This window comes from Schistocerca piceifrons, chromosome 3 (genome assembly GCF_021461385.2).
Source record: "Schistocerca piceifrons isolate TAMUIC-IGC-003096 chromosome 3, iqSchPice1.1, whole genome shotgun sequence".
Classification (NCBI taxonomy): domain Eukaryota; kingdom Metazoa; phylum Arthropoda; class Insecta; order Orthoptera; family Acrididae; genus Schistocerca; species Schistocerca piceifrons.
The window spans coordinates 672,574,503-672,600,741 of NC_060140.1; the positions used below are offsets into that span (position 1 = coordinate 672,574,503).

The 26,239-nt window shown below is 39.9% G+C and overlaps 1 protein-coding gene across 1 annotated transcript in view; it reads right to left on the bottom strand.

Annotated features, from left to right (window-relative positions):
- The window catches only part of LOC124788956 (THAP domain-containing protein 2-like), a 49,759-nt gene extending 24,813 nt beyond the window's left edge, over window positions 1-24,946 (bottom strand). Inside the window, exons 1-2 of the mRNA XM_047256245.1 lie at window positions 24,709-24,946; window positions 24,349-24,594 (exon numbers count right to left, since the gene is read on the bottom strand). Of these exons, the coding sequence (XP_047112201.1) occupies window positions 24,349-24,594; window positions 24,709-24,946 (484 nt within the window). The remainder of the gene's footprint in view (window positions 1-24,348; window positions 24,595-24,708) is intronic.
- Window positions 24,947-26,239: the final 1,293 nt, after the last annotated feature.

Genomic DNA, 26,239 nt, shown 5'->3' on the forward strand with positions numbered 1-26,239 from the left:
GCTTTAGAAATGTGAGACGCTTCTCTTTGTCATCGGGGTTGAGAGCCTCCACAAGTTGTGGTTGGTAGGGCTTGTACAGCAAATGCCATCTCAGAACTTTCTATACAGTTGGTTGAGGTATTCCAAGTTCTCAACTGGCTCTATTGGTAGACTTACTGGGACTGTGCACAAAATGTTCTTAAATCCGCCACATATCCTCTTGAAACACACAGTCGGCATGTACTTTTTCCTTTGCACACACTTCCAGCCTGTTTAAATTGGCAGCTTAAGCAACATGGCTAATGCTTTTGCAAGTTGGTGGTTGAATATCGAATTTGGTGTGAAATGCCCACTGTACTGTAATTTGCGACTCACTTTTCACGAACTCAAGAACGCAGTCCCCATTTCTCACAACTGACAGTGAAACGGAATGACATCCTATTGCTGCACGAGCTCTACTGGCCACTTCTGAAACCATCACTGCCTGCCTGCCAAAAACTTTGAAACTTTCTCTTTTCGTTAGTATAAAGATTATCCCATTTTGGATTTATACTTGAATAAATAATAATTTTTGAAAATGAGTCCAAGTATTTTAATATTACAATACTGTGCACATTTCTGTACCTGGGTTAAACCTGAAACCACAATGGAGGTCTGCCCTCCTTCCTAGTATTGCAATCATGATGCATTTCCTTGGTACCATAGTACACAAGATTTTCAGTTATGAAATAATATTGGAATACATATATTGAGAAGTGGTGATAAGTATCCCAAGTTTCTTAATAATGTTGACATGAGGTTCTTGGGAAAATTCTTAAAATAGTTTGGATGACCTTTTTCTGCAGGCAGAAAATTTTCTTTGATGTGCGTGAAGTTCACTGGAAGATAACTTCATTCTGCATAGTATTGGAAGTATCCAAAGAAAACTGATTTTGTTATTTGTGTCTCCAGTACGAGCGTCCTATAGGCATGTAATGTATCGACTAGCAAGTAACTTCTGTAAGCAGTTACTGAGGTGTTTGTATTAGAGCAAAAACATGCACAAGTTTACATCTGCAAGTTCTCCGGCAAATTAATTTGGGGAACTTGTTGCAAGTACTTACCATCATAAGATATGCAAGTGGAAGTTTACAGTGTAATGTTTATTATTATTACTATTATTGAAAAAAAATCGTTTAGAAAATCAAAATTAAGAAGAAAATGTATACAATACAATATTGCAGCGCCTGTGTCATTCCAAATTAAGATGCAGTGTTCCTTCAGACAAGCATGCATGTGTGAAGAAACCGGCACTGCGACACCTATAGCCTTTATGAAATACGTCAAATATGAATATGGACAACAATCAGCAGTATAATGGAATGACGACAATGAAAATTTGTGCTGGACTGGGACTCTAACCCCGATTTCCTGCTTATCCTGAGCTGTCGCCTTACTGTTTGGCTGCTCAAGCACGATTCTTGGCCAAACACGAATTTTCCATTTGTTGTCCATCAAATGTCTGCAACCTGTACACATACATCCATTATGTATTTTCCCGTACTGAGGAGACACTTTATTTGGATGCCGCTTGCCTGGTGTTGATAAATACAATATTGCAGTGTCCATGTAATTGATCCACTGACACCAGGCAAGCACTTTTCAAGTAGTGTCTACTCTGCGTGGGAATATACATAATGAATTTCCAGTACTGGTTGTTAGACACATGGATGACAACACGGGAGTTTGGGTCTGGCCGTGAGTTGTGCACAGGTAACCAAATTGTAAGACAATCGCTCAGGAAAACGGGAAATCCGAGTTCGAGTCCTGATGTGGCACAAATTTTCATTGTTGTCATTCTATTATACAGCTGATAGTTGCCATATCTGTAACTGTGAATACATTTTTTGTAAAATGTTTGGATGATGAAATGGAGACAGTGGCATACATAATTAAGTTATCGAGAAACAATATTCAGTAGAATAAAATCTAAGTACCTTGTTTAGGTTGAAACTTCCTGATAGTCATATGCTACTTTCAAACATCTCTTGTCTTTGTACAATTGTGTTTATAAAGAGGATACAAAAGTGTGGCATGTTATACCACCAAAAGATGGTCTTTCATTTACTCTCCGATTTTTGCAAATAGTATTTGTTACTTTTCATATAAATTTACTGCATTTATGTTTATGCTAACATTAAAAAAATCTGTTAAAATTTAAAGTTGTGCTGACATTCTACTTCCCTTCTGGCAAAACAAAGTAATCGTTGAATTGATTTCCCACTTTCTTGGCTGTGGTGGTCAGTAATATACTCGTACGTTCAAGGTCTCCAGTGGTACATATGTTTTGGCCTATCTACCTTTGTGCCATTCTCCTCGACACTGCTATTTTTGTACTCGTATTGAACACACAAAGCTTCTGTAAGTTCGAGAAAAACTTCCATTAACTGCCATGTACATGCAACAAGATGGAAGGAACTGTTTTTATACACCACTTCAGCAAGTTGACAGAAACTTGGCTGGTGGGAGTGTTTCCATGTCAAAGAACTGGCAGAATTAGCTTTTGCAAGCAACTTTGCTTGCTAGTGGGCACATGTCTTAACGGCAAAAGTAGCCTAATACACCCTTTTTATGGGCTGGAGGAAAAGATATTCGGGTCTCCGAGGCCCGCTCGCGATTTTTATCCAAAATTTCCTGTCGCTTCATACTTTCAGCGTCCAAGTAGGTGCCTCCCTTAGTTTCCCCCATATCCAGGAGAATGGGGTCCCGCAGGGCTCTGTATTCAGTGTGTGTCTATTTTTAGTGGCCATTAACGGTCTAGCAGCAGCTGTAGGGCCATCCGTCTCACAGACTCTGTATGCAGACAACTTCTGCATTCTGTACTACTCCACCATTACTGGTGTTGCTAAGCGGCGCCTACAGGGAGCCATCCTCAAGTGCAGTCATGGGATCTAGCCCACGGCTTCCAATTTTTGGCCGCAATGTCGTGTGTTATGCACTTCTGTCGGTGTCGTACTGTTCATCCAGAACCAGAACTTTACCTTAATGACAATCCACTCACTTTAGTGGAGACATATCGATTCTTTGGACTGGTTTTCAACACCCGATTGACTTGGCTTTCTCACCTTCGTCAGCTTAAGTGGAAGTGCTGGCAGCACCTCAATGCCCTCCATTGCCTGAGCAACATCAATGACGTGCGTATCGCTCTAATCTACTGCAGCTCTACAGAGCCCTTGTTCAATCCCGCCTTTAACTATGGAAGTCTGGTTTATGGTTCGGCGGCACCCACAGCATTGCGTTTAATGGACCTAGTGCACTACTGTGGTGTTCACCTAGCGACAGGAGCTTTTAGGATGAATCCGCTGACAGACGTCCTTGTGGAGGACGGAGTCCCTCCATTGCAGGTTAAGCATGTACAACTGCTGGCCAGTTACGTTGCACACGCTCATAGTTCTCTTGCGCATCCGAATTACCATCTCATCTACTTTTCCCACCAACGGCAGTTCGTCTCCTGCATCGGCGGCCCAGGTCAGGGCTTCCAATTGCAGTTCGTGTCCGATCCCTTCTTTCCAAACTGGAGTCCTTGCCTTTATCACTTATACTAGAGGTCCATTCTTGTACACATCCATGCTGTACACCTAGGCCGCAGCTTCACCTGGACCTTTCATGTGGCCCTAAGGACTCAGTTAATCCCGCAGCTCTCCGCTGCCACTTCCTCTCGAATTCTTGTCATGTACTGAGGCCATGAAGTGGTTTACACCGACGGCTCGATGGCTGATGCTCACGTCAGCTTCATGTATGTAGTACATATTGAACAGCATTGCTTGCCCGATGGTTGCATTGTTTTCACTGCCGAGCTGGTGGCTATCTCTCATGCTCTTGAGCACATCTGTTCGTGCCCTGGGGAGTTGTTTCTTCTGTGTACTGACTCCTTGAGCAACATACAAGCTATCAACTAGTGCTACCCTTGTCATCCTTCGGTAGTGACCAACCAGGAGTCCATATATGCCCTGGAATGGTCCAGTCGTTCAGTGGTGTTTGTCTGGACCCCAGGTCACGTCGGAATCCCAGGCAGTGAACTTGCAGACAGGCTGGCCAAACAGGCTATGTGGAAACTGCTTATGGTGATTGGCTTCTCTGCAACTGACCTGCATTCAGTACTATTGTGCAAGGTTTTGTGGCCTTAGGAGACAAAATGGCATAACCTCAGCATGCACAACAAACTGCGTGTCATTAAGGAGGCTACGAATATGTGGCAGTCCTCCATGTGAGTCTCTTGCAGGGACTCTGTGGTTCTCTGCCGGCTCCGCATTGGCCACGCTTGGGTGACACACAGCTATCTCCTGCGCTGTGATGACCCACCTCAGTGTCGGTGCAGTGCCTGGCTGACAGTGGCCTATATCTGGCTGCCCTGCGATGGACTCGTCAGTTACCGGACTTGTTGCCTTTAATTTTAGCTGACAACGCCTCATCGGCTAATTTAGTTTTACGTTTTATACATGACAGTGGGTTTTATCATTCTATATAAGTTTTAGCGCAAGTCCTTTGTCCCTTTGTGTTCTCCACTCTAATGCTTTTAGGGTGGATGTTTTAATTTGTTGCAGAGTGGCTGGCTTTTTCTTTTTTATTCTCATGGTCGACCAGCCACGGTCATCTGTTCTCTTGCTTTTACCTCATCTGCCTGTTTCTTGCTTCTCTCTGTGGTTTTCTTTTCCTGTTTTGTCCTTAGTGGTGTTGGGTCCTTCTGTCGTTCTTCTGGTTCTTCCTTTCTCCTGTTATTGTGCTGTATGTCTCCCTTTATTTTCTTCTTTCCCTTGCGTAATTATTTTACCGGAAACAAGGGACCGATGACCTAGCAGTTCGGTACTTTCCCCCCCTTCTTTTAAACCAACCAACAAGATATTCCCATGTAACCTCGCTACCTGTGTGGAGGCCTAAGACTTTGGAGCGGTGTACCCTCTGTATTTGCTGAATGCCATGTACAATAGCTCCTATGGGATTTTGTGATTGGAGTTAGACTGGATATAATTAGTTTCATTCAGGTTTAATGACAGTTTGCTTTGAACCAGTAATTTGTTGGAATCGGCCTCTAGAGAGTTGGACATTTGTTGTTTATCACAATGCTTATATTGTTAGCAAACATAGTGAATAATGTTTTGTACGACAAAGGTAAGTTATTTAACAACAGCGAATCAAACATACACACTCAAAGGAGTACAGTTGCTCAGTCAGACTACCTTTTCCCCACCCCAACTTGCTTTGCTGCTCCCATTGAAAACTTCGTTGACTGTAGATTTTGTAGCCAATTTTGCAAGCCTCTCTGAGGCCTCAGTAGTACACTTGCTTGAGAAGTATTTTGCGATCTAGACAATTGAAAGCTTAGAAACGAATATACTGACTGGCTTGAATTTTTATTTAGTGATTCCAGTACACCATTTGTGAAAGAAAGAAAATTTGGCTTCAGTTTTGAAGCTACCTTTTTGGTGTCCAAACTGTCTTTATGGATGGTGTCAATGTTACCCAGATGCCTCAATTCTGTGAAGGGGCCAGGATAGGGATGGGATGTTAGTGACTCGTGTTGCATCTCCCTTTTCGAGGAGGGACTTCCTACAGCATTCTTCATTCTGTCCAGGAAGACAACCTGACTGATAGAAGCATATGAAAGGACTACTTTAGCTTTATGTACCTTAAAATTACCAGTGACAAGAAATTACATATCCTGTTGTCTGATTATTAAGATTCATTTGACTGTGTAAACCACAACTGTATGAAAATATAAAGCATTTCTGAATATGTTACATTAAGGTCACTACCATGAACAACACACCAGTTATTGTTTTCACTTTTTTCAGTGTCATTGCACATTAATCTATGGGTCTTTTAGTACTTAATACTTTTTTTACATGACTCCCCCCCCTCTCTCTCCCTCTCCCCCCCTTCTCTCTCTCCCTCTCCCCCCCTTTCTCTCTCTCTCTCTCTCTCTCTCTCTCTCTCTCTCTCTCTCTCTCTCTCTCTCTCTCTGTGTGTGTGTGTGTGTGTGTGTGTGTGTGTGTGTGTGTGTGTGTGTGTGTGTTGGTATAAGTTTTTTTTCAGACAGACCATATTAAAGTTTAACCTCATTGTGGTCTTTTGTTTGCATAAATTTTAGTTTTTGCAGTCAAAGATAATTTCAAAAGGTGAAATGCTCAGACTTGAGCAGTCAAGAAATGGCTAACTTTGGAAATGTTTTCTTCCACATAAATTAGGTGTCTGTCAACCAATTTCTGATTATGGCATTGAATGGTCTGTTTACATTCACTTTATATCCTCTTGTCTTTTTGTTGAAGTGTTCAGAGTAATCATGAAAGATGTAAGCCTAAGTAAGAAAATTTTATTTTTTTGCTGAAGAAAAGCACTTCCTGCATCTTTGGTTACCTACAATATGTAATGCCTGGATACAAAATGTTTGTCATTGCAGCTATTGGCAAAGATGTTAAACCGGGAAAGTTAGTGTAGAACCATTGAAATTATATAAAAATGTTGACATTCTCAAACATCACGAGAGCACAAAATATCACCAAGCTAATGCGGGAGCCTCTCACAATTTCCTGATGATGATGAAGGGAAAATTCAATGGATATTTTTGACCAAATGATATCCCAGGAGAGCATAGTTGAACTGGTGTAGAAAAGTACTCATTATAAAAATGATTATACTGTGTGGAATGCAAAACAATCCATTAAGAGGGCACAGGGATGACAGTGACTTAGAATCGGGAAGTTCTCCTGGAGAAGGCAACTTCAGAACTTATTGAAGTTCTGACTAGATCCTGGCTATGAGATACTACCTGACCATATGAAAACATGCTGTCTTCGTATATTACCAGATCAACACAAAATGAATTAACTTAGAGCTGTGTGCGATTAATATGAAAGTAGTCGCCAAAATCAAGATATAGATTTCTTCTATTACAGCCGAGAGCTTACAGATGTTTCTATTAGTGACCAGCTATCCATTTGTATTCCCTGTATTGATGTGGATACGAATGAAATCAGACAATTTCTTGAAGTTTGCCCAGATTGTGGATCTTACTGGTGAAAACATAGCTTTCAATATATTGCAAGAATTGGAACACCTGAGCCTAGGCATTTAACTGTACTGGGAACACATGGAGGGGCCAATATGAATGGTAATATATAAGGTGTTCAAGTGTGCATATCTAATATTCAATCTTGAGCTTTTTATACTCATTGTGCAAGACAGAAACTTCACTTAGCCATCAGTACTGACTTCACAGGACCTAGTGTAAGAAATGTGGGAATTATTTCAGCTGTGGCAACCTTTCTTTGCGAGTCAGCTGGAAGAATGTATCTCTTGAAAGAAGAAACTCAAACTCCTTTGCTCATGGAAGAAGAAAAATAACAGTATACTAAAGTGTGTGGAGATGGGTGAAAAGACATGAGGCGATTTTTGACATTCTTAAATGACTTCCCATGTCTCTCTCTAATTTTGCAAAAATGGTAAAAGGAGACAAAGGTGCCACACCTACATTTTCACTGCTCCTGGCTATAATCTTGTCTGGATTCATTGTGAGCTTTGTCATCCCTCTGACATTTTGTGAATAACTCTCCCTTTATCTTGATCGTTACAGGCCATCGAAACTGATATACTCTCAGCAACGAAGCTTGTCAACACAACCACAAAAGGCATCCCAAACAATGTGACATTAGCACAGATGCATGTGAAATGTAGGTGAGACTGGCACAGAAATCACATTCTGCAGGCTAGCAAACTGTCAAACCAAAAGGCCCAATTTTCATACACACTTTGTAGAAAAGTATTGCCACAGTCTAACATAACAGTCGCGACACTTCGCCTCGATTTTGTTGCCTACCGCGCCCCAAGCGGCCAGTAACTTAAACGATGAGTCCGCGCGATCGTGAAAGCGCATAGTGGTTGTTATTTTGATTTCTACAGTGGTTTTTACAAGCGGCAGCGTTTGTAGCGCAATAAATTGCAGCAACAACAGGAAGAAGACACAACAGCTTTCTTTTTTTTTCGGGTTTCATAAGTATCCTGCGAGGTATATACCATCATGTTACTAAACTGTACCGTCATGATTCACTGGCAAACTACATGTGTATTAATGATTGTTTCGTTTTAGGAACAGAAAATGGCTAGTTAATAGCAGACGAAAAGACCTTATGAAAAAAGACGCAGTTTACCTGTATAATTATATTAGGTTTTGTTCGCTACATTTAGAACAAAACCAGTTCATGAACGCAGACAGTAATAAATTCGTGTGAAATGCAGTACCCACACTGTTTGGCATCCCAAATAAACGACCTCAACTGACGATGCAGAGGAAACGGCTACAAAGATTCGACAATCCATCTAAAGCTGTAAAACAGTCCAATGACCCAGAAGTAGGCAGTTCAGCTCTACATGTATCAGGGCCAGATTCGTGTGAATCGTCAACACAGACCTGCTTTGACGATGAAGTGGTTAGTTACATTAAGTGCAGTTATTCGTGTCTTTTTAAAAAAAGTAATGTTTGGTATGCATTTCATTTACTTCTGTTGTTAGTCACTTAATTTTCCTTGCTTCCTTCGTGCGATGACATCATTTTGTTGGCACCTTGTTCACTGACAGATTGTTTGAAAAATATTCAATTATTTGGTTTTGCGTGAAATGTAATGTATTCAGTTCATTATAATGTTTTCAACATATTTCACCCACTATCTGGCAGTTGCTTGTCCCACTTAGAATAATATAAAGATGATGGTCGTACTTGTGGGAACAGGCGACAATGACAAACACAGTAGGCCTACAGAACGATAAATGAGCTTCTTACGTGTGAATCTGTGTGTTTATATTCTTTTGATGTCAACGAGGTAAGTTGCAATTCTATCCATCGTCACAAGTGTTTCTTCACGAATGTGTTGTAGCTTGCCACTCGATTCATGGTTTTTGTCCATACTTGCGCTTATTTTAGAATCATTTTTAGAAACATATATCTTCTGATACTACACAAACCCCTGGAGGCAAGAATATAACTCAACTATTTCGTAAATTACGTAGGAAATGGAAGTAAAACAAACATGTTTACGACGCGTCTGTTGTTCACCTTCTTCGCTGCTTGGAGCGCTAGTGTCGGTCCATCTGTCAAACGGTAATGACTTTTACAGCAGTGAGTGTCGCGACTGTTATGTTAGAGCGATAGCGCACTAGTACGGACGGCCACGGCCTAACTTGCGGCTGGTCGGATGCGGCCAATTTTACATAGGAGTGCACCGGGCAACGCGCACTTATAAGTTTTCCCACCATGGCAGACGGCGACACGGCCGCAACACGACAGGAGTCGTCGCCGTTTCCCAAGCTCCGGTCGGCGGCGGCGGATTCAAATACATAAGAAAAATAAGAATTCCGATTTTCTTGCTGTAAAAAATACTGTATGTTAATGCAACAAAGTTACATCGGCTCCCAGAGTTAGTTTTTCGATACAGATTTTCCTTTTACTTTAAAAAATTGAAAAGTATCTCTTCCGGTTTTGCGTGTTTTTTTTCGCTGTATATTACTTCTCTATTAATTGTGAGGAAAGTAAAAGGCACAAAAAATTGATGTTTGCGTATCTTACAGTTTCACATCACAGCTTGATAATGAGGTGTCTATTTTTCGGATATTCGTCACAGTTATTCCGGTACTTAATTTACAAGTAACCTACTGCATAAAATTTGAATTGTGTACAGTGAAAAACGTGGTCGCTGGCTACTTTACGTATGGTTCACGTTAGGTCATACATCGTTGCCCATGAAAAGAAGCTAACATATCGAAATTATTTTTAAAGTTGAGATCAGAAAGATATCGATCTCCGTTTCCGAGATTTGGGCTCATATATCTCCGGGAGCGTCGCGACTAGCCGCCAGTTCTGTCGAGGCGCAACGAGAATCGTGTGGTCTTCACACGATAGAGAATGCATTTGTTTTGTTTCGCTGACACATTTGGACCTAATGAAACCATTTTATGTCATATTTCTCCGGTATGAGTTACTAATATTTCTCCATATGCTCTTGACAATTTCATTTAAAATGCCACGAAATGTAGGTTTCTTAAAGCCAAGTGATCAAGCAGAACCCATTTTCTTGGTTTTGCTGAGGCATCTGAACCTGTTCCAAGCTTTCTTTCTCGTTTATTTCTCTGATACGAGTCCCGAATATTCCTCCATCTGTTTTTGCACATTTCACCTACAATTCCAATGAAAGATAAGTTTATTAACAATAAGCGCACGCTAGCGTCATTGCATTGTTTCAAGTTCTTGACAACAAGATAGGGTTACACCTTAAACATTTCTAGAATTTTGATTCTGAACGTCTACAGTATACATTGGCAGAAATGTGGAAGAAATAATGTCCGTGCTTGTTCACAAAATTTCCCCAAATTATACTTGTCAGTTTCTCCCATGCAGAAACTTTTGGAACAAGCTAAGGCAACTTTCATAGCTGACTGAATCTTTATTCCCATCCAAATGAACTTCCATATTCTTATATTCTGACAGCATACATCGTTATGGATGACATGAACATTTAATCTTGCCAAGTTGCACTCAAAAGATGACTCCAGGATTTACAAAAGACGAATTTCAATTGTGAACTGAGTCAGACCAGAAGGGCGTTGTAAAACGGTAGTGCACTTTTGGCACAAGTTTTTTGAGCACCATCTTCTACCAATGAATTGAAGTGAATGTGACAAATTACTTATTGCAGCATACTGTTTGAGCAATCTGTTGAGAAACGCCTTCCTCAAAAACGAACATCTATTGATTACAGAAAGCTGTACAACAATCTGGTGGTGGTTTTTCACAACTAGAAGGTATCATCAAGACACCAATTTACCGTTTACTTTCAAGGTGAAGGTATTGTAAAATGCAACTTTCTCGTTGTACTTTAGATTGTTCATTTTATAATGTACTTGCTGTTTTCAATTTTTATCGTCACAAAAAAGAGTAATGCGAAAATTGACCTTCAAGTTCATTTTCATCATTCTAATTCTACATCTGCATGGATTATACTGATTTTCATAACAGGCCTGAAAAATTTGTATTAATGGGAAAATATTATATATTTCACTCTCCTGCCAGTTTCAACTGTGCACCAATTTCTTCCCAAATTCTGTCTCTGAACATAGTGTCTCTATATTTAGGGTTCTTCAAATCGTAAAGGCAAGGATGTTGCGAGACCAGCTCACAGAGCATCACATCCTGTGAGTGGCTCATTTCAGTTTTCCTTGCCTGGCTCGATATCTTTCTGGCAGCCGTACGTCTTTGTGTCGTGCGACTTCCGTCGCAACACTGCTCACTGGTGCAGTGCTGCGGCAGCTGTCGCAACAGTCGCGCGTCGCATCCCAAACTCGAACTGCGCATGCGCCAGCAGGCAACTTCTGACGTCACGTAGCGACCCGTCGCAGTCGCTGGTGTGCGTCGCGTCTTGGACAACGTACCTTATTAGCCGACTGCGGCCTGCCGCAAGCAGTGTTGCCAACTCTAAAAAACCCGAGTCGCTAGATTCAATATCAAAAGTCGGTACAAAGTCGCTAAAACTGATTTTACTAGGGGTGTACTGAAAATTTCGTGCTGTGAATGGTGCAATAAGCCAGTGGGGAGGGGACGGGGTAATAAAATATTAATAAAAATTCTCACATGTAATTGCTATATTGTCTTAATTAAATGACGCATCGCTTGCAACAACATACATATAAAATACGCTAACGTTCAATTAAACGTGTTATCATAATTGACGCAACACATAAATTGTTATTTCAATCACAGCTGTCAAATATACTAGAAATATACAACTATAGTTGTAACAAAAGAAAGCAAGAACTCAAATTAGGTTACAAAATATATACATACCAGTATGTGAGCTATTCATTGTCGTCACACAGAAGATCGAATAACTCTTCTCTTTCATGCTCTGACAGAACTGTAGTTGATGTAGAGGGTTGAACGTCGCTCAAAAGATGATGATGCAGTTCGACTGGTTTTGTCGCAAAAGAATAACTTTTGTTCGTTCCAATAAGCTCCAATACGTCTGACGGTATGTCAAAAGATGCACAATATTTATTTTGTTTCTTCAGCTGGTCTCTCAATATGATCAAAGCATTAATTGTCATTAATGATAATCTGTTATGTTGTTTAGCTTTTATAATGTTCATAGAACTGAATATTCTTTCCACTTCTGCATTGGAATGTGGTAGGCATAGAGCAGTCATTGTTAGCTGTGAAATTAAAGAAAAAGGATCCTCCCCTGCGGCATTTTTATACTGCAAAACCTCACTCAAAAATCTAACAGTGTTAGTAGCGTTATTCCACATAACGAAGTTGATATTATGCCATTCTTGCAGCATACCGTCTATGAAATCGCCACTAAAACCCAATTCTTTGGCTACATCCGCTACAGCATTATTTTTATTCATTTTTATCGTTTCTTCAACATTCAGCATTGACATTTTTTCAGGATCGTAACGTTACTTGGCAGTCTGTGTTGAATTTCTTTTATGAGTTTCAGACTAAACTGAATGCATCTCTTCTTTAAATAAACTTGATTTTCTTCAGACAAACTTGACTCAGACAATTTCTGTTTAAACATAAAGCCAAGGTTCGGGTTTGTGTACATACTTTCGCTTGGAACTGGTGTTGTCAACAAATCAACAGTTGGAAAAACTATGTTTTGTCAGAGGGACTGCATGAGAAATACAAGTGTATCTAGTAATTTAATGGGGTCATTGTATTCTCCTTCAAAAGCTTCTATTGCTATTTGTACGTCCTTTAAAGCATGTTTAAGGTAGAACATGTAAAGATGATCTGAGTCGTCACAATACATCTTGTACAAAAGATCGGTAGTATAACAATTGTCTTGAACCATGGCAAGTGAAAAATGTAGCTTTAGTTCTTCCCACTGCTCCAGAATTCTTCATATTGCTGGTTCAATTGAAAGCCAACGTGTTGCACAGACCTTCCAAATTTTTAGTGACTGTTTTCCACAATTTATTGTCTCATAAACATTTTTATATTCCTCTTGTATTTTGGGTGAAATGGAGAACCAATTGTAGGTTTCCCATACAAGAAACTCTATGTTTCTAGGTATGGTATTCACTGAGGCGTGCAAAACTGCAAGCTGAAGGGAGTGACAACTGCAATGGGTCAATACCAAATGCTTGAAACCATATTCTCTCTTGAGTTGTTCGAAAAGCTCATTGTTTATTCCAACCATTGCAGAAGCATTATCTGTGCCAATTCCTACCATATTAGCGATTGGAAGTTTGAGATCTTTCAAAGAATTCACAAGAACAGCAGCCAGATTTCTTGCATCTACAGTTTCTACTACAGCGAGTTTGAGTAATGCTGGACTAATGGTTTGGTTGTTTACACTATAGTACCGTATAATGATACCTAGCATTTTAGATATTGATACATATGTGGATTCATCTATTAGTACACTGTACTTTTGGTTACCTATATCTTCAATCAATGATTGTGTAAAATATGGAGCCAAAACTTCAGTTATAATGTTAGTGCACTTTGTACGATGTAATTGCATGTTTTTAGCGCCCTCATCACCTGAAAACACCTTCTGGCACAGTATTCCTAAATGATTTACAGCTAAAATAGAACATGTTCAGCAATAAATAAAGGGCGCCTTCTGCTCTGCTTGCTGTTCTAACTGTAGTTTTCGGAACAAGTTTCACAGGTAATGTGGTTTGTGTTTTTTTTAAATCAGTTTTTGGTCTATGCTTAATAGTTTTCGAATGCTTTCTAATATCACACAATTTAGCATAATACTCTGTTGCACATACTTGACATCTTGCCTTGGATAAGTCTCCAACGAATTCAGGTCCTGCTTCCCACGCATCCTGATATTTTTGAGCGTACTGCTTCTTCTTCTGCGGTAAATCCATTTTGTAATCCACCACAACATAAGTTTCACCAATTTATAATCACTGAACATACATTAAAACTCAGGCAAACTAGATGTCATGAAACAATCTACTCACTCGGTATCTCAATATCAGTTTTGTTGTGCATTGTTTAGAACATAATAATGTCTGAGATACCCCCACCGAATTGTTCTTGCGTTACCACACTGCATGTGGTAATAATTTGACTGCGAGTTAACATTTCGAAAAATTAGAGGTTGCTGGACACAAATGTACACTCCTGGAAATTGAAATAAGAACACCGTGAATTCATTGTCCCAGGAAGGGGAAACTTTATTGACACATTCCTGGGGTCAGATACATCACATGATCACACTGACAGAACCACAGGCACATAGACACAGGCAACAGAGCATGCACAATGTCGGCACTAGTACAGTGTATATCCACCTTCCGCAGCAATGCAGGCTGCTATTCTCCCATGGAGACGATCGTAGAGATGCTGGATGTAGTCCTGTGGAACGGCTTGCCATGCCATTTCCACCTGGCGCCTCAGTTGGACCAGCGTTCGTGCTGGACGTGCAGACCGCGTGAGACGACGCTTCATCCAGTCCCAAACATGCTCAATGGGGGACAGATCTGGAGATCTTGCTGGCCAGGGTAGTTGACTTATACCTTCTAGAGCACGTTGGGTGGCACGGGATACATGCGGATGTGCATTGTCCTGTTGGAACAGCAAGTTCCCTTGCCGGTCTAGGAATGGTAGAACGATGGGTTCGATGACGGTTTGGATGTACCGTGCACTATTCAGTGTCCCCTCGACGATCACCAGTGGTGTACGGCCAGTGTAGGAGATCGCTCCCCACACCATGATGCCGGGTGTTGGCCCTGTGTGCCTCGGTCGTATGCAGTCCTGATTGTGGCGCTCACCTGCACGGCGCCAAACACGCATACGACCATGATTGGCACCAAGGCAGAAGCGACTCTCATCGCTGAAGACGACACGTCTCCATTCGTCCCTCCATTCACGCCTGTCGCGACACCACTGGAGGCGGGCTGCACGATGTTGGGGCGTGAGCGGAAGACGGCCTAACGGTGCGCGGGACCGTAGCCCAGCTTCATGGAGACGGTTGCGAATGGTCCTCGCCGATACCCCAGGAGCAACAGTGTCCCTAATTTGCTGGGAAGTGGCGGTGCGGTCCCCTACGGCACTGCGTAGGATCCTACGTTCTTGGCGTGCATCCGTGCGTCGCTGCGGGCCGGTCCCAGGTCGACGGGCACGTGCACCTTCCGCCGACCACTGGCGACAACATCGATGTACTGTGGAGACCTCACGCCCCACGTGTTGAGCAATTCGGCGGTATGTCCACCCGGCCTCCCGCATGCCCACTATACACCCTCGCTCAAAGTCCGTCAACTGCACATACGGTTCACATCCACGCTGTCGCGGCATGCTACCAGTGTTAAAGACTGCGATGGAGCTCCGTATGCCACGGCAAACTGGCTGACACTGACGGCGGCGGTGCACAAATGCTGCGCAGCTAGCGCCATTCGACGGCCAACACCGCGGTTCCTGGTGTGTCCGCTGTGCCGTGCGTGTGATCATTGCTTGTACAGCCCTCTCGCAGTGTCCGGAGCAAGTATGGTGGGTCTGACACACCGGTGTCAATGTGTTCTTTTTTCCATTTCCAGGAGTGTATTTTATTATACTTAATATTACATATGTTTTTTGTCAATTCGAAAAATAAAGGGAGTTCAAAAGTTGAATTATAGATCGATATGCTATCGACGATAACAGGCTAGTGGGTAATGAATAATGAATTTTTCTATAGTCAAGGTTTTCTTACTCTGTAGGCAATTCCCACATTCAGGTTTACTAAATGCTGAACAATGTTACGTGATCTGCTAAGAACTTAATTTAACTTAGTAAATCTTGAACAAAGTCAGTGTAGTACCCATTCTATAGTTACAATCTTAGTTTTGTTAATGAAAATACTGGCCCAAAATAGTTTTGATCTGTACTTCAAAAGTCGTCAGTACTCCAAAAGTCGCCAGATAAGTCGCTAAATAATTTTTGTCGCTAAGACGAAGGCAAAAGTCGCTAAATTGGCAACACTGGCCGCACTTGCGGCCAGTGTCGTGTCTTGCGACCAGCCTCCGGCCAGCTGGCCGCTGCGGCGAATGTTACAGCTGTGCGGTTTTTTACGTTTCAGTATTCTTGCGTGTTTATGCAAAAATCTCTCATTCGTAATGGATTTGGACACGGAGAAATTTATTATAGAAATTAGGGAGAGGCCTTCTTTGTGGGACTTGTCATCTGAAGAATATGCTGATAGAAACCTGAAGAAGAGAATGTGGGAGGAAGTGACCATGATGTTCGGGGTCAGTGAACGTGCAACACTGCAGGAACAAAACATGTTGTGTAAATTCTTTTACACTTATTTGTATTTAATTATCACAACATATACACGTAATTCAGTGAATGTAGTCCAATTGCCATGGCAGAGTGCCTTCATGTGCAAAGTAATCGGCAAAAACATTTCTGTAGTGTGAATTGGATCTATGGCTGCATATTGATTGTGGAGTATCCTCATGAATTCGGGGATATCGATACAATGTATCTAAAAATTGTACACCATCTCTGTTTTGTACAGAGTTGTGTAGAATACAACATGCTTTTACAATATCTATAGCGAAATCAACGTCTACATTCAGAGGCCTGAGAAAGATCCTCCACTTATTTGCCATTATTCCGAAAGTGCACTCTACGAAATGTCTTGCTCGGCAACGACGATAATTAAATACTTTTTTCTTCATATCAAGTCCTAGACCAACGTATGGACACAGAATTCTGTGCAACTCAGAAAATGCGTCATCAGCAATGAGTTTATTTCTGAAATTTGTTTGTCTTCTGGAATGTCCAAGTTATTAGACAGTATTCGCTTATAGAACACTGATTGTTGAAATATTGTTGAGTCAGCACGTTTACCACACGATCCAACATCCACAGCGACAAATTTGTAGTTTGCATCACTAACAGCCATTAATACAATAGAGAAATATTCCTTATAGTTAATGCACTGTTTGCTGGTTTCACCAGCCTCATATGCTTTCCAACAACAGCACCGAGACAGTTTGGGAAATTGGCCTTAGTTTCAAAATATTTTGCTATTTGCAACCAATCGTTTTTGGTAGGTTCTGACAAACATTCGTCTTTCAAGGCAATCCAGATTGGAACATACTCTTCTTACAATTTATCTGATTGTTGTTACTCCAAGTCGAAAGGCATGATGCAGATCAACAAACGAATTTCCAGTTGCTAGATATCTGAAAGGGAGAAATTACTAAATCAGTTCACACTTCTAGGAAACAGGTTACATTTCAGGCAACCTTTTCCTTACCGTAATTTCGTGGAACATTTTGCTAAGATAATCTAATAAGCAGAATTATTGTAATATTTTTTCAAAAATTAACTTATGGTATGTGGAAACTCGTTAACATATCACTGCTTGCGGTTTCAGCATGCAAGCAATGGACTTTATTCGTAGTTAAAATAATGTTTCATTATTACAGGTATGCAATTACAGAAGAAATGGCGCAATATCAAAGACTCCTACAACCGAGAGAAGAGGAGATTAAGCGGTAAAACTGGTTCTGCCGCTGCAAGGAGCACACAATATTTGTATTTCAATTTACTGTCATTCTTAAATATCACCAGTCCACCCGCCCATACGCACAGCAGCGTATCGCCTGAAACCGTTGAGAATCAGGCCTCACAAGAAAGTGAAGCAGCAAGTGGACCGTACATGGGCTAGGGTGCTAGACAAGAAAAGGAAGCCACAAAATGAAATTGGTAGAGAATTAATCAATGTGCTGCAAAAATCTGCAGATGCAAGACAGCAACTAGACGCACAAATGATGACAGACGAGGACAAACTCTTTTATGTTATCTTTGATCCCCAATTGTAAGAAAATACCGCAGCACTTGAAGTTGTCAGTAAAACGATGAATCTTAAGTATTATCTAGGAAGTTCAATGAAACCCTAGTTATCCAACCACTTCCAGCCAAGAACACCATCGATAGTACTTTTTTCAGCCTTCACAATCATCAGTATATTTCTCACAATGCCATCCTTAAGTTACATCGCTACCTTGTGACGCAGAAGGATATCAGCAAAGCTACGCTGCCCAACCTGCTTGTTCTTCTTCTTCACAAGACAACATAGCGAAGTCTCCACAAGAAACCATCAATGATGGCAGTATTGACAATGGTGCTACGTCACCTTTACTCGGTTGTTTCACCAATGATGAAGTCAATGTTACTAATTGAGGTGAAATTAAATTTTTTCTTGTTTATTTTAATTAAATAACTTTTAATAAAACGTACCTTAAGGTAACTAGCAGTTTCTCTTCATTTCCTATGCATAGCCCCATTGTTGTGTTTATACCCCTTATACTGTCTCCAATTTTCTTTAACAATTCATCAAAAGTTTTTGTTGGCATTCTAGTGAAATTGAAGAATTTATCTTCGTGTTTGCGAAGTTCACAAAAAAAGTAACAAACATTCCGTTTGTAGAGAGGGATTGCAACATAGGATGTTCTCAATATCGCTTCTTCTTTCGTTTTTTTCTCACGATTACAGAGGCACACAGCCGTAGCTATCTCCGTGACGTCCATCGTGCCAAAGACGTGCGGCCAGTCGACTGCCGGCTGTGCCGGCGAGCCGCAGTCATGCTCGCAGTAGCTGCGGACACGGCCAGCCGTTAGTCGTGGCCGTGGCCGCACTAGTTAGCTTTCGCTCTTAGATTGTGGTATTACCGTCTGTCAGAGTTCATATCTTTTCTGGATAATTTGTTAAATGGAATTTGATTCCCAACATCTCAGCTACAAAGAATCAAATAGCTACAAAAATTGCTGTAACTGAACTTTACTGATAAAGCATGTTTTGCAAAGTGGTAAATTATTCCGTGCAGCAACAATCATCTAGTAAGAGCGAGGTGTGGGTGTTGCTCGAGCACGCAATTAACTTTATATAAGGTTTTAATTTTTCTAGATTTGCGTTACCAGATCGTCACTAGAATGCCGTGTGTGATTTACACCTGGTAGAGCATGTTTAGCAAATTGGTAAAGCATACAAAAATGAAATACCTTGTTTTGTAGCTTCGTAGAGAGAGCTAAAAATTTGGAAACAAATAAACGAAAATACGACGGAAGTCTCCAGTAGAGGCCTATTAAAGAGCGACAGCGCTGCCAAATAGTAGTCTTCTGTAAGTTGTTGCGTACATTTACTCTCACAACCAGCATTGTGCAGAAATATATCTCAACCTGAAGACTTATCTTCACAGCAGGATGATTGTTTTAACGGACTGGCATTGATACATATTTGTCAAGATATCGCATCAACGATGAACGCTGAGGAGATGTTGGATATCAACCGCTCGGGTAATTAAGAACAATATTATCATGCTCATTCTCATATAGGAGAGAGGTGATCGATAATATCGAAAATAATTAATAGCTCTTAAAAAGTTTTAATTAAAATTATCGATATATAATCTCTCATAAGAATAACCACCGCAGCAAAGTAGCGCTTCAGGGAAATGAAAGAGGGTTTAGGACGGCTGATTTTGTTTCTAAATTCTACTATATAAATCATGCGCGGGTATTGTTAGTTCTCTTTTCTTGTTTACTGCCCTGAGTATGTCTACATAGCTGTGAAGTGCGATATAGTGAGCATTTCAGTGTGATATGCTACGGAAGGAGTCAGGGCACATCTGTTAAACTGCAAGAAAATTGACTATAGTTAATTTATATGGGACACACTTTCGCCATAAGGTCACGGATTAAGAATATGTGAGGAACCGTGCGCGCGAGAAAAAGTAGCGCTCAGTATTAACTATAAAAATCACGGACATTTTAGTTGCCGTAATTGCTAAGAACAATTTTAGGGTAACTATTCTTTTCCTCTGTACAAAATACAATTGTTCATTATCATTATATATTATTGAATGTTGGTAATAAAAAACTAAAGTGATTTCCATAATTACGTGTGTATTAGTAAATAATAACTAACATCCAAAGACGTTATTAACTATCTTGTCTTCGGTAACGCAGCAAAAAATGCAGAGTGGTCGACTGAGCAAGAAGTTAACATTAATGATTAGTATTGTTGTTATTGTTGTGGTCTTCAGTCCTGAGACTGGTTTGATGCAGCTCTCCATGCTACTCTATCCCTCTACGATTTTTACCCTCCACTGTGGTAATCCCTTGATGCCTCAGAACATGTCCTACCAACCGATCCCTTCTTCTAGTCAAGTTGTGCCACAAGCTCCTCTTCTCCCCAATTCTATTCAGTACCTCCTCATTAGTTATGTGATCTATCCATCTAATCTTCAGCATTCTTCTGTAGCACCACATTTCGAAAGCTTCTATTCTCTTCTTGTCCAAACTATTTATCGTCCACGTTTCACTTCCATACATGGCTACACTCCATACAAATACTTTCAGAAACCACTTCCTGACACTTAAATCTATACTTGATGTTAACAAATTTCTCTTCTTCAGAAATGCTTTCTTTGCCATTGCCAGTCTACATTTTATATCCTCTCTACTTTGACCATCATCAGTTATTTTGCTCCCCAAATGGCAAAACTCTTTTACTACTTTAAGTGTCTCATTTCCTAAACTAATTCCCTCAGCATCACCCAACTTAATTCGACTACATTCCATTATCCTCGTTTTGCTGTTGTTGATGTTCATCTTATATCCTCCTTTCAAGACATTGTCCATTCCGTTCAACTGCTCTTCGAAGTCCTTTGCTGTCTTTGACAGAGTTACAATGTCATCGGCGAACCTTAAAGTTTTTATTTCTTCTCCATGGATTTTAAAACCTACTCCGAATTTTTCTTTTGTTTCTTTTACTGCTTGCTCAATATACAGATTGAGCAACATCGGGGAGAGGCTACAACCCTGTCTCACTCCCTTCCTAACCACTGCTTCCCTTTCATGTCCCTCGACTCTTATAACTGCCATCTGGTTTCTGTACAAATTGTAAATAGCCTTTCGCTCCCTGTATTTTACACCTGCCACCTTCAGAATTTGAAAGAGACTATTCCAGGCAACATTGTCAAAAGCTTTCTCTAAGTGTACAAATGCTAGAAACGTAGGTTTGCCTTTTCTTAATCCAGCTTCTAAAATAAGTCGTATGGTCAGTATTGCCTCACGTGTTCCCATATTTCTACGGAATCCAAACTGATCTTCCCCGGGGTCGCCTTCTACCAGTTTTTCCATTCGTCTGTAAAGAATTATAATTAAAGATTAGTATTAAAACCCGAAATTTAATCGCTGTTACAATGAAGATGTTTGTGGTTGCTCCATCTGAGATATAGATATAGGCCGGTATTACACTATCAAATTTCTTTGTCAAAGACATTTGATGGTGTAATAGGGAACTTTGTCAAATGTCGTCCAATGTTTGATCAAAGCTAGGGCCTCGCTGTAGATTTGATCAAAGAAGTCGCTTGTCTTCTGTTCACTGGAATGTGACATGTTACCACATGGACTGCTAACATCGCTGCAGCGTTTTGCCCTCTGTAGTGTTTTTATAAACATTGCCGGTAAATACAATTGGTGTGTGCCGACAACTATAAAATTAGTAGAGATGTATGAAGTTGATGAGGCACTTTATGACGTGAGGCACCCTGAATACAAAAATAGATTAAGAAGAATCCAGACCTGACCTAACCTAACCTAATCCTCTCCTGTAGCAAGGAATCGGAGTGTTACACTGAGCCTGTCTTCTGCAGATGTAGCAGTTCTTATGTGAATATTGTGCTTTGTGTTATGAGAATTCACTTCACTGAGCACATACAGAAATGTATGCTCATCCATTCTTAAGTAATTGATGTACGACTTGACGTCCTCCACTATAAGCTCACGTAACAAGTTTTTATTGAATACTTTTATCATGTCGTCGTAAAACCCACGGCTTCACCCAGGTATGTTTCCTTTGTTTCCCCCGCTTCTCTTCCGCATGTGCACATAGTGCAATTGTGGGACATGCAACTGCTGCGGTTAATAACAAGATGTTGTTGTCAGCCATCTTGAACTTTGACGAAAAATATGATGACAATGTAATACACCTTCTAGCGCTACGTCAAAGATCTTTGTCAAATACATTTTACGGAAATTTTTGATCACATCTTTGATTCAATCTTTGACAAAGAAATTTGATAGTGTACGAACAGTCGGGCATAGTGATGGGCTAAACTGCGATTTTCCGATATCAGTGATTTCTGTGAATGCTACTTTTCTGTTTTTCTTAACTGTGATTTGTCGCAGTTAAGGAATCCGCCCTCTACCACTGCTATTTCTGCTACTTCCGTGATTTATTCTACTTCTGCAATTTCTGCGACCCCTGCGATTTCTGCGACTTAGCGCGTATGAAAAAGTTACATTTGTCCATACAGAAAATTGCATTTCAACAAATCTGTAAGCATGTTTTACGTTTGTTCTTCCGTTGGCTTTAATTTTGTATTAAGGGGCTCCGGAACACCCTATACTTGCAATGTTAAAATAACGCTTATAAATTACATCTTTCCTCACAAAGTATATGAGGTAGGAAGTTGAACTTTTTACAGGTTATTTATTGGAATATGGGCTACAACTTAACATAGGGATTTTACAAAATTTTAGTTCAGTTATTGAAGATGATTTTTTTCAATTGTAATGAAAATTCACAACATTTTTTTTGCAATTTTTTGTTTATATATTCAAAAATATAGTTTTTTGGAAAAAGGCTGTGTTAAATTATGCAGAAGGTACTGTGTAACATTTACTGAAAGTTTGAAACAAATATGTTTGGAAGATCCTTAGTAAACATGTAATTAGTATGAGAAAATAAAAGTTTTGGGAATCGAGATTGGATTAACTTTTTAGTGCAATCCAGGTCAATAGGATGGATTATCTTCATCCTCTGCAAACTCCTCCTCCAGCTTGCTCTTGTTCCTCCCCCTGTTTACTCTTGCTTGTATTTCTAGACTCTTTACAGCCCTGTCTGCAGCCCGAAGGTGTTCCTTGTCTAAAGCAAGCATCACTCGTTGTTGTGTTCGTAGATTTTGCTACCATTTTCTTCAGTTGCAGTTACTGCAACACTGTTCCAAAAGGTGGTCATGTATGAACACTTATCACATTTCAGTTGTATTTCACTATCAAGTCCTACGTGCTTTATTATGGAGAGTTCCAGACCAACTTCACTACAATGAATACATCTTACACAGTTTGAAAAAATTCCTTTGAGAACCGACATATCAAATATTTCATTCACATCCGATTCGCCCATAAAACATTCATAGTTTTCACTCATTGAACCAAGCTTCTTCTGTGAAGTATTTTCTTTCCCACTTTGACTGCTATGGGCAGGTGTACTTGAGAGGTTAGGTTCGCTCACTTGGTTATCGTCTTTATTGTTTACAGTAATATCACATACCTTTGGCTTTCCAACATTTCTCCTTTTCTTAAAAGCCTTCAGAGGATTTCTAATAACTTTACTTTTACTCATTATTATACTTCAACAAAACAGAGACTCAAGAAACAGAATTAATTACGAATATTTTCGAGGTAACGACAGAGTAAATAAACATGAAACAATCGACAATCACACCAGCGATATATATTGAACCATCACAGGTTAGCCACAACACATACTTTATCTCACATCACTAAAATGTACCTGAAGAACACGGACGTTAATAATAACACCATTTGACAGCAGTTTCACCAACGAGTTAAAATTTCATAGAGTGGCTATAGGCCCGCCATGTTTGAAGCAAATTGAAGTTCTGGCCGCCATGTTTTCTTTAGTCAAGGCATTCGTCTGCTGTGTCCCGCCCCCTTGTAACTGCATTTGACTTACTTGAAATAGCCCATACTATCTTTATTTTTTCTAAAACAAGCAATAGACAGCAGTCATTTCAGTGTACACTGACAGCAAAAAGGGATGTTTTTGTCGAAATATGGCTAAACTTTTCGATGTAGGTAACACTACAAGACAACTCAAATAAGTCTGTCCATCCACTATAACGTTACTTGTTGCCCATAAGTTAATGCAATTAGAGCAGGTACCACCAGAATATTACGGTGAAACTTCTAAACATGCTGTGGTTAACTATTAGAAACAGTAACGGGCGCAGAAATGCGATATTTTTGTCGCTATTTCAAAGTAAACAGTCAAAGCCTCAAAAACCAGCACACTGTGAACGAGAATTTATTTGAAATATGTGTTACAAGTAGTTAACACAAGCATAGTAATTCAATAACAAAGTCGAAGCGTTCTTGGGTGGGGTAATTTCACAAATTTTCGTAAGTAGCTGTATGCCTTGGCAGAATAAAAGTGTAGGGTCAGGGCAAATTTCCTTATTTGCTGAGAATAATGGCATACTTTAGCACTGCACTGAAGTTCCAATAGCTCCTTCAACAAACCAACTACATGTTCACTGTTTAACATTTCAGAAACTGAACTACATAGCCTTCTTCTCAAACCAGCAACTACAGTCTGTAACTGCACTATTCTTCTTTTGTGTCGTACACTAAGTTGCTTCATTTGCTTTATCCGCTTCTTTAGTCGCACATTCTCTGCTTGTACTCTGTTATATTGTGTTTTCAACTTCTTAGGGCTTGGTAGACAGTAATCGTGGTCAGCAGAAGCAGATGTGGGTCCGACAGGCACTGAAAGAATGTAGTTACATCATAAGTTTATAACAGTTACACCATAAGATTATAATAGAAAGTATGTAATTCAAAGTAATAAGAACACGGAGTAAAATTAAATTATTGACTTACTTTGTGTTAATGATGTCACTGTAATAGCACTATCTTGCAAATTGTCGAAAGATCGCTTTCTGGGTTGTGGTCGTAATACTTTATCTTGCTTTTGTAAATGTGGTGGAAAGTTAAAGATAGTAGGTACTGGTTTTGACAAAAGGCGCCTCTGGACATTTATGTGGTACATATATTTCTCTTCGAAATGAGCTGAACAGAGGTAACTGGCTGTAGTAGGAAACCAGTTTTCTCGCATCATATTTATAGCCCATCTTTTTGTAATTTCCTTATCTTTTAAAGGAAATCTGTAATCAACGATAAATAAATTACTTCCTGCATTTGTCTTAAGCATAATTACAGTTCCAATGCAAATGACTCTTTAATAAACATTAAAAAACGTGTGTCGTATTTCGGTACTAATATACTTACTTATAATATGAAATATTTGTTGTTTTATCGCTGCGATTTGTGCAGTTGAACGCTGAGCACACTGCAGGCATGTTGACTTCATATTTTGTAACAAAAAAGTCAACTAGAAAAGTTAAATATTGCAGTAATATCACAACATCTGACACACTTTCAACACAAACAACAGTAACGCTTTCCTAATGTTTTGACTAAGGAGAACATGGCGGCCGAGTTAGCGTTGGTTGCCGCTAGGAGCGCTGTAACTAGTATCTCAGCCACTCTATGAAATTTTAACTCGTTGAGTTTCACAGTGCCACAGTGGGTCACGCCCATGTAGAACACATTTCAAAAAAAATTTAAAAATAGTTGTAGTCTTCAGAATTGAATAAATTATATATCTATTAAAAGGTAATAGTCCGCAGATTCAGAAAACGCAAAAAAGTAAAAATTGAACTTTTCATAATTTTGAGCCTTTCCGGAGCCCCTTAAAGAAACAACTGTGAAAATATTAGTAGTGTAATTAATATGTAAGTAACCATACAGTACCGTAATCGTTCGTGTTTAGAAAATGAATGCCAACATATCATTATGTTCTCAGGTACCCGAAGTACATATCAGTCACTCAGTGATGACTCAAAATATCATTGTCAACAGATTTGGAGAAATTGCCACTACGTCTTTAGGCTGTCTTCGTCAGACGAGAGGTTAGTTTGTAAGTGTTTCGATGAACTTAATTACGCAAGATCGTTCTTGCAAATGTGCAATATATCGCATTGAGTGGCATGCATTACAGCAAAAATTAGCAATACTACTCTGTCAATTACATAGCTTGTAATTAGTGACATCAAAAATGTTTAAGAATCCTTGTGATTTTGCAGATGCAGTTCCGACTCTGATTACTGGTTGCTGTACGTATCTATCCACATCAAGGCTCCTGAGAGAGAATCATGAAGATTCTAGACAGCTCTTAGAGGATTTGCAGTTTAAAAGTGCCACAGTTATGAAATATGTGTTCATAATGAGTGATTAAACTATGTTTTATTGAAGTTGTTATGCGATTTTAAAGGAATGAAAATGTTGAATACATAATTAAGCCGTCCTATACCCGTAAATTTCCCGCCACTTATTTATTGGTAAACACTTG